The sequence below is a fragment of the Diabrotica undecimpunctata genome, chromosome 6 (assembly GCF_040954645.1).
Source record: "Diabrotica undecimpunctata isolate CICGRU chromosome 6, icDiaUnde3, whole genome shotgun sequence".
Taxonomy (NCBI): Eukaryota; Metazoa; Arthropoda; class Insecta; order Coleoptera; family Chrysomelidae; genus Diabrotica; species Diabrotica undecimpunctata.
Window position 1 is genome coordinate 141331312 of NC_092808.1, and position 12552 is coordinate 141343863.

General features: G+C 31.1%; 1 protein-coding gene across 3 annotated transcripts in view; it reads right to left on the reverse strand.

The window, feature by feature from the left end:
* The window catches only part of Exn (Ephexin), a 131853-nt gene that overhangs the window by 7128 nt on the left and 112173 nt on the right, over positions 1-12552 (reverse strand). For all 3 annotated transcript variants that reach the window (XM_072535544.1, XM_072535545.1, XM_072535546.1), the window contains 2 exons: positions 12029-12185; positions 5252-5456 (listed from right to left, as the gene is read on the reverse strand). In XM_072535544.1, coding sequence (XP_072391645.1) covers positions 5252-5456; positions 12029-12185 — 362 coding nt within the window. The remainder of the gene's footprint in view (positions 1-5251; positions 5457-12028; positions 12186-12552) is intronic.

The window sequence follows — 12552 nt, forward strand, 5'->3', positions numbered from 1 at the left end:
TGTATAAGTATTTACGAAGTGTAACCAGTTCTTTAAGTATTTATACAGTGATAATGAAGCCAAATAAGTGGTGTTTGCTACAAAGAGAGGGAAAAACTAGAAAAGGCAGTTATTATGCAAGTTAGAAAAAAAAATAAATGCAAATAGGTATCTGTACCTCGGAAGGAATCAACACTGTTCATTTTTAAAACTTTACAGGAGAGCAGTTTTAAACTTTTTGCAGCTCTTTCTTAAGATATCGAAACAATATTTTACTAGAACATTCTGTTTATTGTTATTTACATAATACATTTGTTATAATTAAAAACAAATTTGTTCCTGTATTTTTTAACCCTTTGACATGGTGTTGTATTTATCTAATAAAGTTATTGTACTGTAAGAATTAGTATGGGGTATTCAATAACATCTACAATCCTATTTGACTTTTACTGACAAAATTTATTTGACCATACAATTTACCTTTACAAATACAAATATGTATGTAAAAATGGCATTTTAGGTACAAATCACTCAGTCATCCTCAAGTAAGTCTCCTTTTGGATAGTCACTATTAGTATTACTAGTAGGTATGCTTTAAGTTTTGATAAAAATAATGGCAAAATGTAGGAACATTTGACAGTAATGCCAATAGATCGTTATACTTTTGTTGTGATATAAGTATTGGACTTTGTGATACCAGTTGCAAATCTTTTGGCAATGTAAGGTGTCGCCTTCGAAACCTAACAAGGTCAATCTCCTGGTTTTCGTCATGAAAATTACTTTTTAAAAACGTAGTTCCAATGCTGTTTTGTTTAACTTGCAGTTAAACACAGTTTGACAGAAGAACTTGTTGTTTGTTAATGTCTCTTTTCTATAAATCAAAGGCGAATTTTAAGATGTTTTGACATCATGCAAAGACCTTAAATTTTTAAATTCTTCTAGTTCCATAGTATGTACGGTATATTTCATTGAGGTTTGTCTGACTAACTGCTGCCAGTCCCAGGGCGTGTAAATAGAAATGTTTAGTTTTTTCTCTTTCGCTCTATCAGCGCATGGACAGTGTCCGCCTCCATGTAGGTATTACTCTTTGCTGGAAACTTCTGGATGATATTTTTTACTTTTTTAAACAAGTATTAATGCTAACATTTTTATTCTGGCCGTAACATTTGTAAGACTGTTGTTACTGTCAGGAATGACGGTATCTGCTCATTTTAGTAATGCAGATCTTATTTCATTTCCACTACGAATAGTTTATTAGAACTTTTCTCTATATCAGACTGATCTTCGTTATCACAACTCAAGGCATCTCTAATAATAGGCTCTTTATTTAAAACATCATTGCTTGGTGTAATATTTGATTCTGAAATTAAACAAGGCGTATAATATTGGTTGTAAAAAATTTTATAATATTGCTAGTCTAAGGTTGGTATCAAATCACTACATTATCCTTTTGAGGTTATGTTTTTTAATAATAATGAGCAAAAAGGTAGCTTACCTGTAAATGCAGTAGAAGAATTCGCAGAACTTTTTCCTCCAAGAATTATGGTTCATTGTTCTTATTATTAGTAACAAACTACTGTAAACACACCATAAATAGTAAAAGTATTATTATTAGATCACTAACAGTCTACTTCTCATCATAGAGATATGCGCGGCGGTAATTCACATGTGTAGAGGGACAAACCATTAAGTCCACATGGTGTTTTATCCCTCTAAGTAAAAATGGACTTGGTGTTCTTTTAAAGGTCACTTTCTTTATCAGCAAATGGTTTAGGACCTACTGCTCTATTCCTTTAAATAAAGTTATAAAAGTTAATTATTAGTCTGTAAAATTGACAAAATTGAAAAAATGGACATAGTGTTGTAGAGTATCCCTCCGAGGTACAGATATAAAAACCTGTGGTTTGACAATTTTATGTGAATATGGTGTTAAATTGTTTGGAACTGTAATAAAAATTTTCTCAGAATTGGTTTTAGATGTATTTAGACACCCAGGAACAAAACACCACTTAATTGGCTTCATTATCAGTGATTAAATACTTAAAGAACTGGTCACACTTCGTAAATACGTATACAAAACAAGTTGTTGATACGACTGCTGACGTCACACACCGTAGCCTTGCTGCGAGGAGCCGTTTTTCTAGCCTCCATCAGAATTGAAATTAAAAATTGATTTATCTTAAGAAATATATATTTTTAAACAATTTTATGTTTGCTATGTTTTTATATATGTTATAACCTATTGAATTTAACAATATTTAAAAATTAGTGAACATCCCTATTGACAATATTAATTTATGAAATCTATGAAATGTGCAGTAAAAAATGCAAGATTTCTCCGCTACTCGCGCACGATCGTTTCTCGTATCACATCCATGTACTTGCACGTCGCCAATACAACAAAGTAAGGTAGCATTAAATAAATACCGCAGAGACAGTACTAAAGCAAATCCAATTAACTAAAAAAAACTGAGAGCCAAATCTAAGTATGTAATTAAACAAAGCAAAAAAGACTTCTGGAAAAAACATGTGTCATCCATAAAAACTGACACTTCTTCTAGGCAAATTTGGAAAAAAATGACAGGAAAGAAAACGTATTCAGGAATTTCTGCCATACCGACTCAAAACAGTACATTCACTTGTAGTCAACAAATTGTTTCCATGTTGGGTGAAAATTTTTATTAGAAAACAACAAATAGACATACTTAAAATTGACAGTTTCCCATGTCTATTAATTTAAACTTATTAATTTAATTACATTTATACATTAATATTAAATTTAAAGTTTTATTTGATAGCAAAAATTCCGATCAAATTTCTCTAAATATGCCGTTTACATTACAAGAATTATCAGACACATTTTACTACTGCAAAAATTCAACTGTACGTCCACATAACATTCCCTTTATCTTTATTAAAAATATTCCTGTTGAAAAATAAGGCAAACCTTCAACTGATCCAAATTCCTACAGACCAATTTCTCCTATATGTACAATGTGCAAACTTATGGAGAAAATGATCAATAAAAGACTCCTGTGGTACCTAGAAAAATATAAAATAATAAATTTGGCACAATCAGGTTGTAAGTCATATCGAAGTACAGCAGACAATCTAGCAGTCCTCCAAACATCAATCATTAAAACCTTCCAGTGATAGCAAGACGAAGTAGCTGTTTCGTTTGATATCGAAAAAGCCTTTGGTACCCTATATGGGCCTCTTATTATAGCTAAATTCAAGAAGTACAGTATATCTGGAAATATATTTTCATTTATTAATCAATTTTTAACAAATAGAACCTTTAAGGTAAGAGAAAATAAAAAATATCTATAACTTTCAAACAAAATAATGGCGTTCTCCGAGGGGAGGTTTTGAGTCATACACTTTTCATGCTTCCAGTCAAGTTTACTATACGCAGATGGTTTAATAATTTTCGCCCGAGGCAAAGACACTGTTGCCTATTTGCCTATTTGCAAACTGCTTTAGAATGCTACTGACCAATTGTTTGACAGTGAGTGGATTTAATTTTCTGTTGAGACAACAAAAATCATTAAGTTTTCTTGCAGGACATCCAGTACTATAAATCCTAAAATCACCATAAATGGTACTTGTCTACCTGCAGTAAAGAGCATACGGATTTTAGTACTCACATTCGACAGCAAACTTACTTAAAAATGCCATTTAAAAAATCTTAAAACTACGTGCATGAAAAACTTTAACATATTAAAAACTCTATCCAATTATCATTGGCGTGTAGACGAAGACTCCCTGCCTCAGATTTGTAGATGTCTTATGCATTCTTAAATAGACTACTGCAGTTTCATTTATATATCAGCTAGTTCATTAGATTGAAAGCTTCTTAATTCTGTGTACAACAATGCACATCAAATTTGCCTTTGAGCCTTCAGGTCAAGCCACAGAGTTTAAACAGAGAAGCTAATGAACTTCCCTCTGGCTACGTCATTGGCAACGCCTTTTGAAATACTCGTCTCGAATCTAACCTAATACCGAAAATCCAGCAAAACGTCAATCACATAAACCTCCCTGGAATAAATTGATAGCACATATTAATCTCTCGTTTACTAATAATAATTAGCATCAGACAAATCCACAATTTTTAAGGCAAACCCTTAAAGAATTAATTGGTTACAACAGATTTGACCAAATTGTATACACAGACGCTTATAAGAAAGAGCTCTATAGCTGTTGGATGTGCTGTAACTTCAAATACAGATATAATCATATCATGCAGTCTTCCGCTCTTCTGCTGCATATATACTGCTGAATTAACCTATAACCTCATTATCACTAGGATATAAAAAAGTAACAATATGTACTGACTCTTTACCATCTACCTATTCTCTCAAGAGTATGTACACGGTATATCCTTTGGTTCAAGCTGTTCAAAACTCTTTCGATAGTTTAATCTCACTGTGAGTACCCATAACCATGATCTGGATTCCGTGTCATGTAGGAATTCCTGGTAACGAACTAGCCAATATCTTTGTAAAACAAGCCGCGTCTTCTAATATTGACACTAAAAATATACAACAACATACAGATTTACAATCGTATTGTAAAAATATCATCCAAATGTCCTTAAAAGATTACTGCAATAAAATACCTTTCAAGCTTTGTGATATCCATTCCTCCGTTAAAAACCCGAGTTTTCTTTCATGAGACTAAAAAACAAAATTTTAATTCGATGACTGCTAATAGGCCATACAAGACTAACTCATAAACATTTAATGACTTCCACCTACATGTACACCCTGTGGTAACATTCTATCTAATAGTAAACATATTATCGTAGACTGTCCCTGTGTCAACAACAACAACAACAAAATTTTGCGTCGAAACTTACAAAATATTCTCAGATCGTCAGATCAATTTCAAAACCTTAATAATCACCTGTACGAAACCAAGCTTTACCTGGAAATTTATAAGAAGAAATGTAGTTTGAAAATTGATAATTATTAATGGTACCAATGTTTAATGTATTTCTTTATCTATTGTAATGTTACTAATATAAAAAAATAATTTAAATAAAAATAAATAAGGGAGCCCTATTAGTTCTTCTCTTATAATCCCTGTCATTACTTTATACATATATTGTACATCCTTAAAGTGAAGCCTTAGTGACTTTCCCATAATTTTTTGTGTCCTTGTTTGATATTTTATAAACATCGGACAAGAATTCTTACACAGTAATATAAAAAATTATAATTTTTTATAATAAAACATTCAATTTTTTCTAACAATAAAAAATAATTACCATCAGTCATTTTTCTCAAGACATTAATTACATCTCCTCTGGATAAGGATAATTCGTCAGGCTGACAGCCATTGTAGTTGTGCATAGCCATCACTTGGGGACAATCCCAACATTCATAGAGCGTTTCATCTGGATTTTCTGATTTCGGGGGACTGAAAGCTTCGATCCATCGTTCTTTGTCAGTTTCCGTTAGAGCAGAAAGCAGCTAAAAAAATCATAATTAAAAATTAACCCTTGTAAAGGCTTTATCTAGTTTAATTAACTATTGTTGCGTAACTATTACAGAGGACGTAAAGTTAACAGAGAAATAAATGGCATAAAGATCTTCTTGTCATAAAATATAACCAATTTTCGATCTTTAAAATCCATAAATTTATACGAATTATTTATTGATTTATATACAGTGAAGGGCAAATTATCTGTCTATATAAAAGACTTTGAAGACAAGTCACATTGTTTGTCCGGTAGGGTAACTACGTCATCTAGGAAAAAAATCTGAACTACAAACTGACATTTCGATCTACTGAATCATCATATTTTGTTCTTGAAAGGATACGTTTAATTAGTAATATTAATATAATTAATTCCATATTAATATAATTAATAATATGGTTTATTACTATTTAAATGGGAATAAGCCACAATTAAAGGTTAAAGTAAATTTATTGACGTTTCAATTTCCACTTCGAAAATCTTTGGAAAACGATTTCCGAAGTGGAAATTGAAACGTCAATAAACTTACTTTAAGCTTTAATTGTGACTAATTCCCATTTAAATAGTAATTACTTTAACATGCCACAAGAAAATAGCTTCAGAACAATAACATGATTTATTTTTTGCAAATTTGACAAAAATATTGGTTGCTGTAATTTTAAGATAATATTTAATAAACAAAATAATTTAAAGATTTATGTTAGTTTAGATTCAAACACGAAGCGCCACCTAGGAAATAAATCTGAAAAACCAACCGACATGAATAAACTTATCTGACAGATAAAATGTAAAATAATTATTTGCGAAATAAAGTACCGAATAAGAAGTTATCTGAAAGATAAATTGTGTTTATTGTAGTCTGTTATTATGTTGTAGGTTATCGCGAAATAAAAAAAAAACCTAAATATTGTTGTTTATTGTTAGTGAAAGACATGGATAATGCATTAGAAGATTTAATGAAATCGAAGAGTATGATGTTTAATGTTTATATACTTAGTGCGAGAATATAATATTTGAGGCAGAATCGATTCATTTTAATTTTTGTAATGATAGAGACATTTTTAAGAGGTTTAGATTAAGTAAACCGACAGTGACTATACTCTGAGAATATATTGTAAATAGTTGTTAATAAAAGATTATAAAAGTAGGTATTCTACCTCTTTTTCTTCACTTAGTTTAGGTATTCAATGTTTATGGAGCTAATAGAAACGGTTTGTTACTGGGAGATTCTGATTATGCAGTAAAGCCATTTTAAGGAATCCTCTAAACGAGAGGTTCTAAAGAGGGGGACGTTTCACCTCGGGGTACCTCAAGCATTTGCCAAGGGTGACGTGGAACATTTAAGAAAAGTCGAACAACCGGCCGCTGCGCCACTGTCAAATCGAAACATGTTGACAATTTGTACTTGTGCATTCTCGATGGCGACCGCGAAACAAACAGCCGAATTTGACCGACGCGGCTGCTACCTGCATTCATTCCACAGTATAATTTTTGCAGCTGATAAGTGAGTTTTGTAAAAATTAGAGTAAGATTTCAAAGTGGTAGTTTTATATAACTGCAGAAGAAAATACTTTTCATTGTTGGCAATAATTTACTCTCCTTTATTTGGCATTTTTTTCATTCCATAATAATGGAAAATTTTCTGAAATCTGGGTCTTTGAAAATGAAATGTAGTGAAGTCACTGAAGCATCTGAATCAATTGATTCAGTGACAACTAGCAGAGATGAAGAAAATGAAAATGTCCACGAGATTTATTCGAGTCCAGCTCATCCAAGTAGTTCTCCCTCAACTCGTGGAAAGGAGGTTCGTTACCAAAAAGAAATTCGGAGAAAAATAAGAAGGTATGATCCTAGCTATCTTACGTTATATGGCTTTATTCAAGTTGGCAACGAACAGGCACCATAAGGCCAATGCGTTAATTGTCACAAAATTGTTGCTAATGGGTGCTTGGTTCCATCTAAATTAAAAAGGCATTTGGAAAGTAATCATCCTGGCTTAGCTGATAAGGCCGAAGAAACCTTCAAACGTCGTGCTTTTTAAAACTCCACTAAAGCATCATTTATTGTTGGTTTGCATATTGCAAAAGCTGCAAAACCCCATACTATTGCCGAGGAACTGATTAAACCTTGCGTGAAGGATGTCGTACAATGCATATTAGGTCCAGATATGACTAAGGAGATTGATAATGTGCGGATGTCAAACAGCACTATAAGCAAGAGAATTCACACTATTTCAGACTTTGTAGAGAAAAAGCTTACAAATAGATTAAAAACGTGAATTCTTCAGTTTACAGCTTGATGAAAGTACCGACGTTCTGGACTTGCTGTTCTATTAGTGTTTGTGAGGTTTCCATTTGCGATAAAAATAGAAGAAGAACTTCTTATGTGTGAAGAGCTTAAAAGTTATGCAACTGGTGGCATAATAAAGCGGTCTAAAATAAAGGTAGTGGCAGAAAATGCCTCCAGCAGTCATTGTACTCGTATCTTACATCGCCAATTCTTTGGCAACTAAAACGATGCCGCAAGATTTGAAAGACGTATTGGATGATTCAGTGAAAATAATTAATCATGTGAAGAGCCGTCCGCTTCAAGCACGCCTTTTAAGGCTCACCACTGAAGATATGGGTATGGATCACTTCAATCTTTTGCTCCACGCAGAGGTCTGGTGGCTATCGAAAGAAACAATTTTAGGGAGACTATTTGAACTAAAAGATCCACTGATTATCACATTTACAGAGGAGTCTTTCATCCAAGAATTAAAAGATGCCAATTGGCTGCTAAAATTGGGATACCTTTCAAACATCTTCGAAATAATAAATAAAACCACCACTTCGCTTCAAGGTAAAGAAGGAGCACAATTAGATCAAATCAAAGCCTTGCGTAAAAAAGTTACATTTTTCAAAGTATTTGTTGAAAAGATGAACCTCACAAATTTCTCTTAATTACAGGAATTTGTTATAACAAATGAAATCAATCCTCAAACCATCCGTTTTCGTGCGACCCAAAAAATAGACTTGTCGGAATGACAAATGAAGTTTTTCAAAATCCATTTTTGAGAACAGCGAAGATAGCAGTTTAAAATTCAAATACCGTGAAGGAAGAGAAGATGAGTTCTGGATGCAGGTATATTTAGAAAATAATGTTGTTGGCAAGGTTGCAGTGAAAAAACTTCGACTTATCTCTGTAATTCTTCTTTTCCCGCATAGGCTTACAATAAAAACAAATACAGAAGCAAACTTTAAGCATCAAGGAATTTTAGGGCCAAACTTACAAAGATTGCCATAATTATAAAGGATATAATGAAAACATCATCGAAACAGTTTCATTCATCATATTAAGTAAATTTTCATTTTTTGTCGTTTCCCAAATCGCTTCAAGGGTTGGTGTCGAAATATTTTTAGCCCTACAAGGGTGCCGCGACTAAAAAAGTTTGAGAACCACTGCATTAAACAATCCATGAAAACATTTCTATAATGAATTCCATATTAAAACCAGATATGGTTTTTTAAATATATAAATCGTTTTCAAACGTAATTCAATAACTTATACAATACAAAAGTCGTCAACCTTTTTCTAGACTCAGATTTTTTCTTGCTCTCTTACAATATTTTACAAAGCACTAGTAAAAATATTTTTACTGTCATCTGGTCTAACTCAAAAATTAAAACGAATATCTTTATATCCTTTTTCATCAATTGATGACCCAACGAACCAAAACAGCTAGAGCGAAGGAACTAGGTGAAGGATACAAATTGTAGTATGTAAAGAAAATTAACGTTTAGCTATACACTTACAATTTATAAAATTAATCCAGTTACTTTCCATTACCGTACTAAGTTAAATATACAATACTGTTATACCTTTGTGTATTAAGACTTTGAAATAACTGACGTAAAGAGAATCCTATACGTAATAAAATTTGATAATATGAAAATTCATGTAAATTAGATCGTGTCAGCTTGAAAGAAGCAAGCTGATATTTATGCGTATTACCTTATTTAATATAAATAGTGTAGTTGGAGGATATTTCCGGAATTCCGTTGGCACTTCCACACAAAGACATAAATGTGAAGTCATAAAACATGGAAAATAATGTAGGTATTAAATTATACGGGCATGTTACCAGCTAACTTTTAAAAGCTCACTTTTCATTCTAGTTTAGCTACAAGCTTACTTCTAAAATATGACGCTGACATTACTACCTATAAAGCCTGAATGCAGTTTGTTTTTTAATGGTTGTTTTAATTTTCTAAATAATGACCCTTGTGTATTTGAATTAGAACTAATGTTAGTAATACTCTCAATAATACACGTAAAATACAAAATAACTCTAACGAGGAAGTTTATTTGTGTTTCTGTGGACAAGATAATATGGTATCATCACTTATTAGTCATTTTCTTATCTTTTAAACGATTGAATCAATAAACCAGGCGAATTCTGTTTTGGATTGGATGAATGGTATATGATCCTATTTTTTTGCTTTAATCGCATCCAAATATTATTAGAAATGATAATTTCACTATGCGGACATTTCAAAAGGTGTGCTAAATTATTTATTAAACAATTTGTGAAAAAAATTAGAAAAATTCAATTGATTTTCTTCTTTTTGTTGCTATATCTCGACAGTTATGCATTTTAGAAATATGTTATTAATTGTAAGTTGAAAATATAATTATTATTAATGCAAAATTAGCAAAAACCAACAAAAAAGTCAAAAATGCTTGACCGTTTTTGCAGAAACAAATGGTTTTACACATTGGCGCAGACAAGAAAACGAAGATTACACTCTGAAAACATATACCCCAAATGTTAAATCTAGAGGTGAGTGTAATACCACTCTAGGGACTTTTGGCCGAAGCATAGTTGCAATATCTAAGTTAATAGAGTCTTTAAAATTGTGTCCGCTAAGCTGCATCAGCAACATCGTCATCAGACGTCAAGTCATGGAAAGAAAAGTCATTGGACAAGGATTGAACGTTAAGATGAACCTAATGCCCAGAGAGATGTACATCATGAATGGATAAAAAGTCATTTTTAAAGTCAGATAAATATTATTTTTATTACATTTTCGTGACAACAATCCAGAATTTAAAAATATTAACCATTTCTACCGTGTGATCGGGATTTTTCCGTTCTTAAAAGGAAATTTAAAAAACAGACAGGATTTACACGTTAAAAGAGTATGTATAACTTATCATAACATCTAACAAGAGTTTACACCGATTTACTGTAGTTTTCCGAATTCTAATAACATATTGAACTTTAAAGGATGGTGGCCCACGTATTTTAAAAAGACGATACTCTCCAATGAATCTTTGGGCAGAAATATCGAAAGAAATAAAAAAATTGCTTTTAAAATATCCAACTTTCGACACTTTATTCATTCGAGTGATCACGATGGAATTGTTATTACAAAAGAGAACATAGATGGCTCGATAGATCATTATTTTCGGCTACGAAATAGCAACAAGGATGTTACTAGTTTCCCTACAAGAAAAGCATACACCGAAGGACATATTCCTATTAATATCAAGAAGATGTAAGACTTGAGAAAACTGGAAAAGTATCTACCAGATAATGAAGAAGTCAAGGACTTTTACGGAGAAATGCTTTTTATTTTTCTATTTATTCTTGGATAGAGAAATTGTAAAATTGGGTTTCCCATAACTTGTAATATAATCCTAAATAAAACAAAATAATCATAATCATCAATTTGCCAATATGCGAGGGAGATTCAAATCAAATATGCCCATATTTTTGAATAAATGTTTATATAAAACATGTTTTCTTATTTTTACATCATTGAAAAATGTGTATATTTTAAAATCCCCAAAAATCCACAAAAGTAAAAAAGAAAAAAACATATACATATAAAGCTAAAATTCACCACTTTTTTATGCAAACTGATTAAAACACATTAATCTCATGATTTTATTACAAAAGCACAACAGGTTTTTTAAAATATTTCATGAAATAAGGTTTTTTCTAATTTCTCAACATTTTATAAAAATGGAATTATGATGTTTCTGAAATATGTAATTCAAGTGTTGTTAAGGCACTTAATCAGATAAGTTAAAAAAAAATATTATATTTAACAATGGCATTATGAATTGTTCTATCGCTTGTTTTTTACGTTTACGTTTTTTGTTTGATGTATGGTGTTATAGAGGACAATATATTGTATAGAAATAATGTTATCATTTTCGATTCGGAGTATATAAAATAGTTGTGTTGCAAAAAGTAATTCGCAGATATTGTCAAATTTATGCAAAAATCAACCAATATTTTGAAAAATCTGAAAGAATTCAAACATTGCCAGTTTGTTTTCGAATACTTTTTTACACAAATAAATTATTTTAAAAACGCTTCGAGAACTCGCAAAAATATATTCATAAACAAATATTAAAATAATAAGATAAAATTTTCATTTATGAATTATTATTTCTTTTTATTGTATTAGTAAAATTACAGTTAACTTCTAGATCAAATTTGCATAATTGTTAGATTCATATTCAGAAGCAATTCCTTTAAAACCTATTAAATATACATAATAGAGTACTTACAAATTCCACTACTTTTTTATGGTGATTCTCCAACACGGATAAGTACAATAAATTTTTGTCCATAACATCTTTTTTCCTTAATCCTGGAAACATGTCGACACTCCTCAATTCTATAAAATTCCTTGGGCAGTAATGGATTACTGTATACAAGAATTCGCTGAAAAAAACATTACTCAACTCAATTATGCAGATTCAATTATGGAGAATAAAATATAGATTATTTTAAGTATGTTTATTGAATATAAAATATTCTTAACGTTTCGGTAGCGCAGGGTAAGAGCGTTAACTTACTGGGTGTAAAAGCTGAAGAGTTGTGAATTCAAATGGATTTGAGGATTGAGTTTTTATTCACAAAAAAAAATTATCTTATTTTATTTATTTTATTTAATTATCTTATTTGAACTATTGTTCCTTATCAAGGAACAATAGTTCAAATATAATAAACGACTCTACACAGACAATGAGGTCGATTTTATTTACTAACAAGGAGTTTACTCAACATACATCATCATTCAATCTTTGCT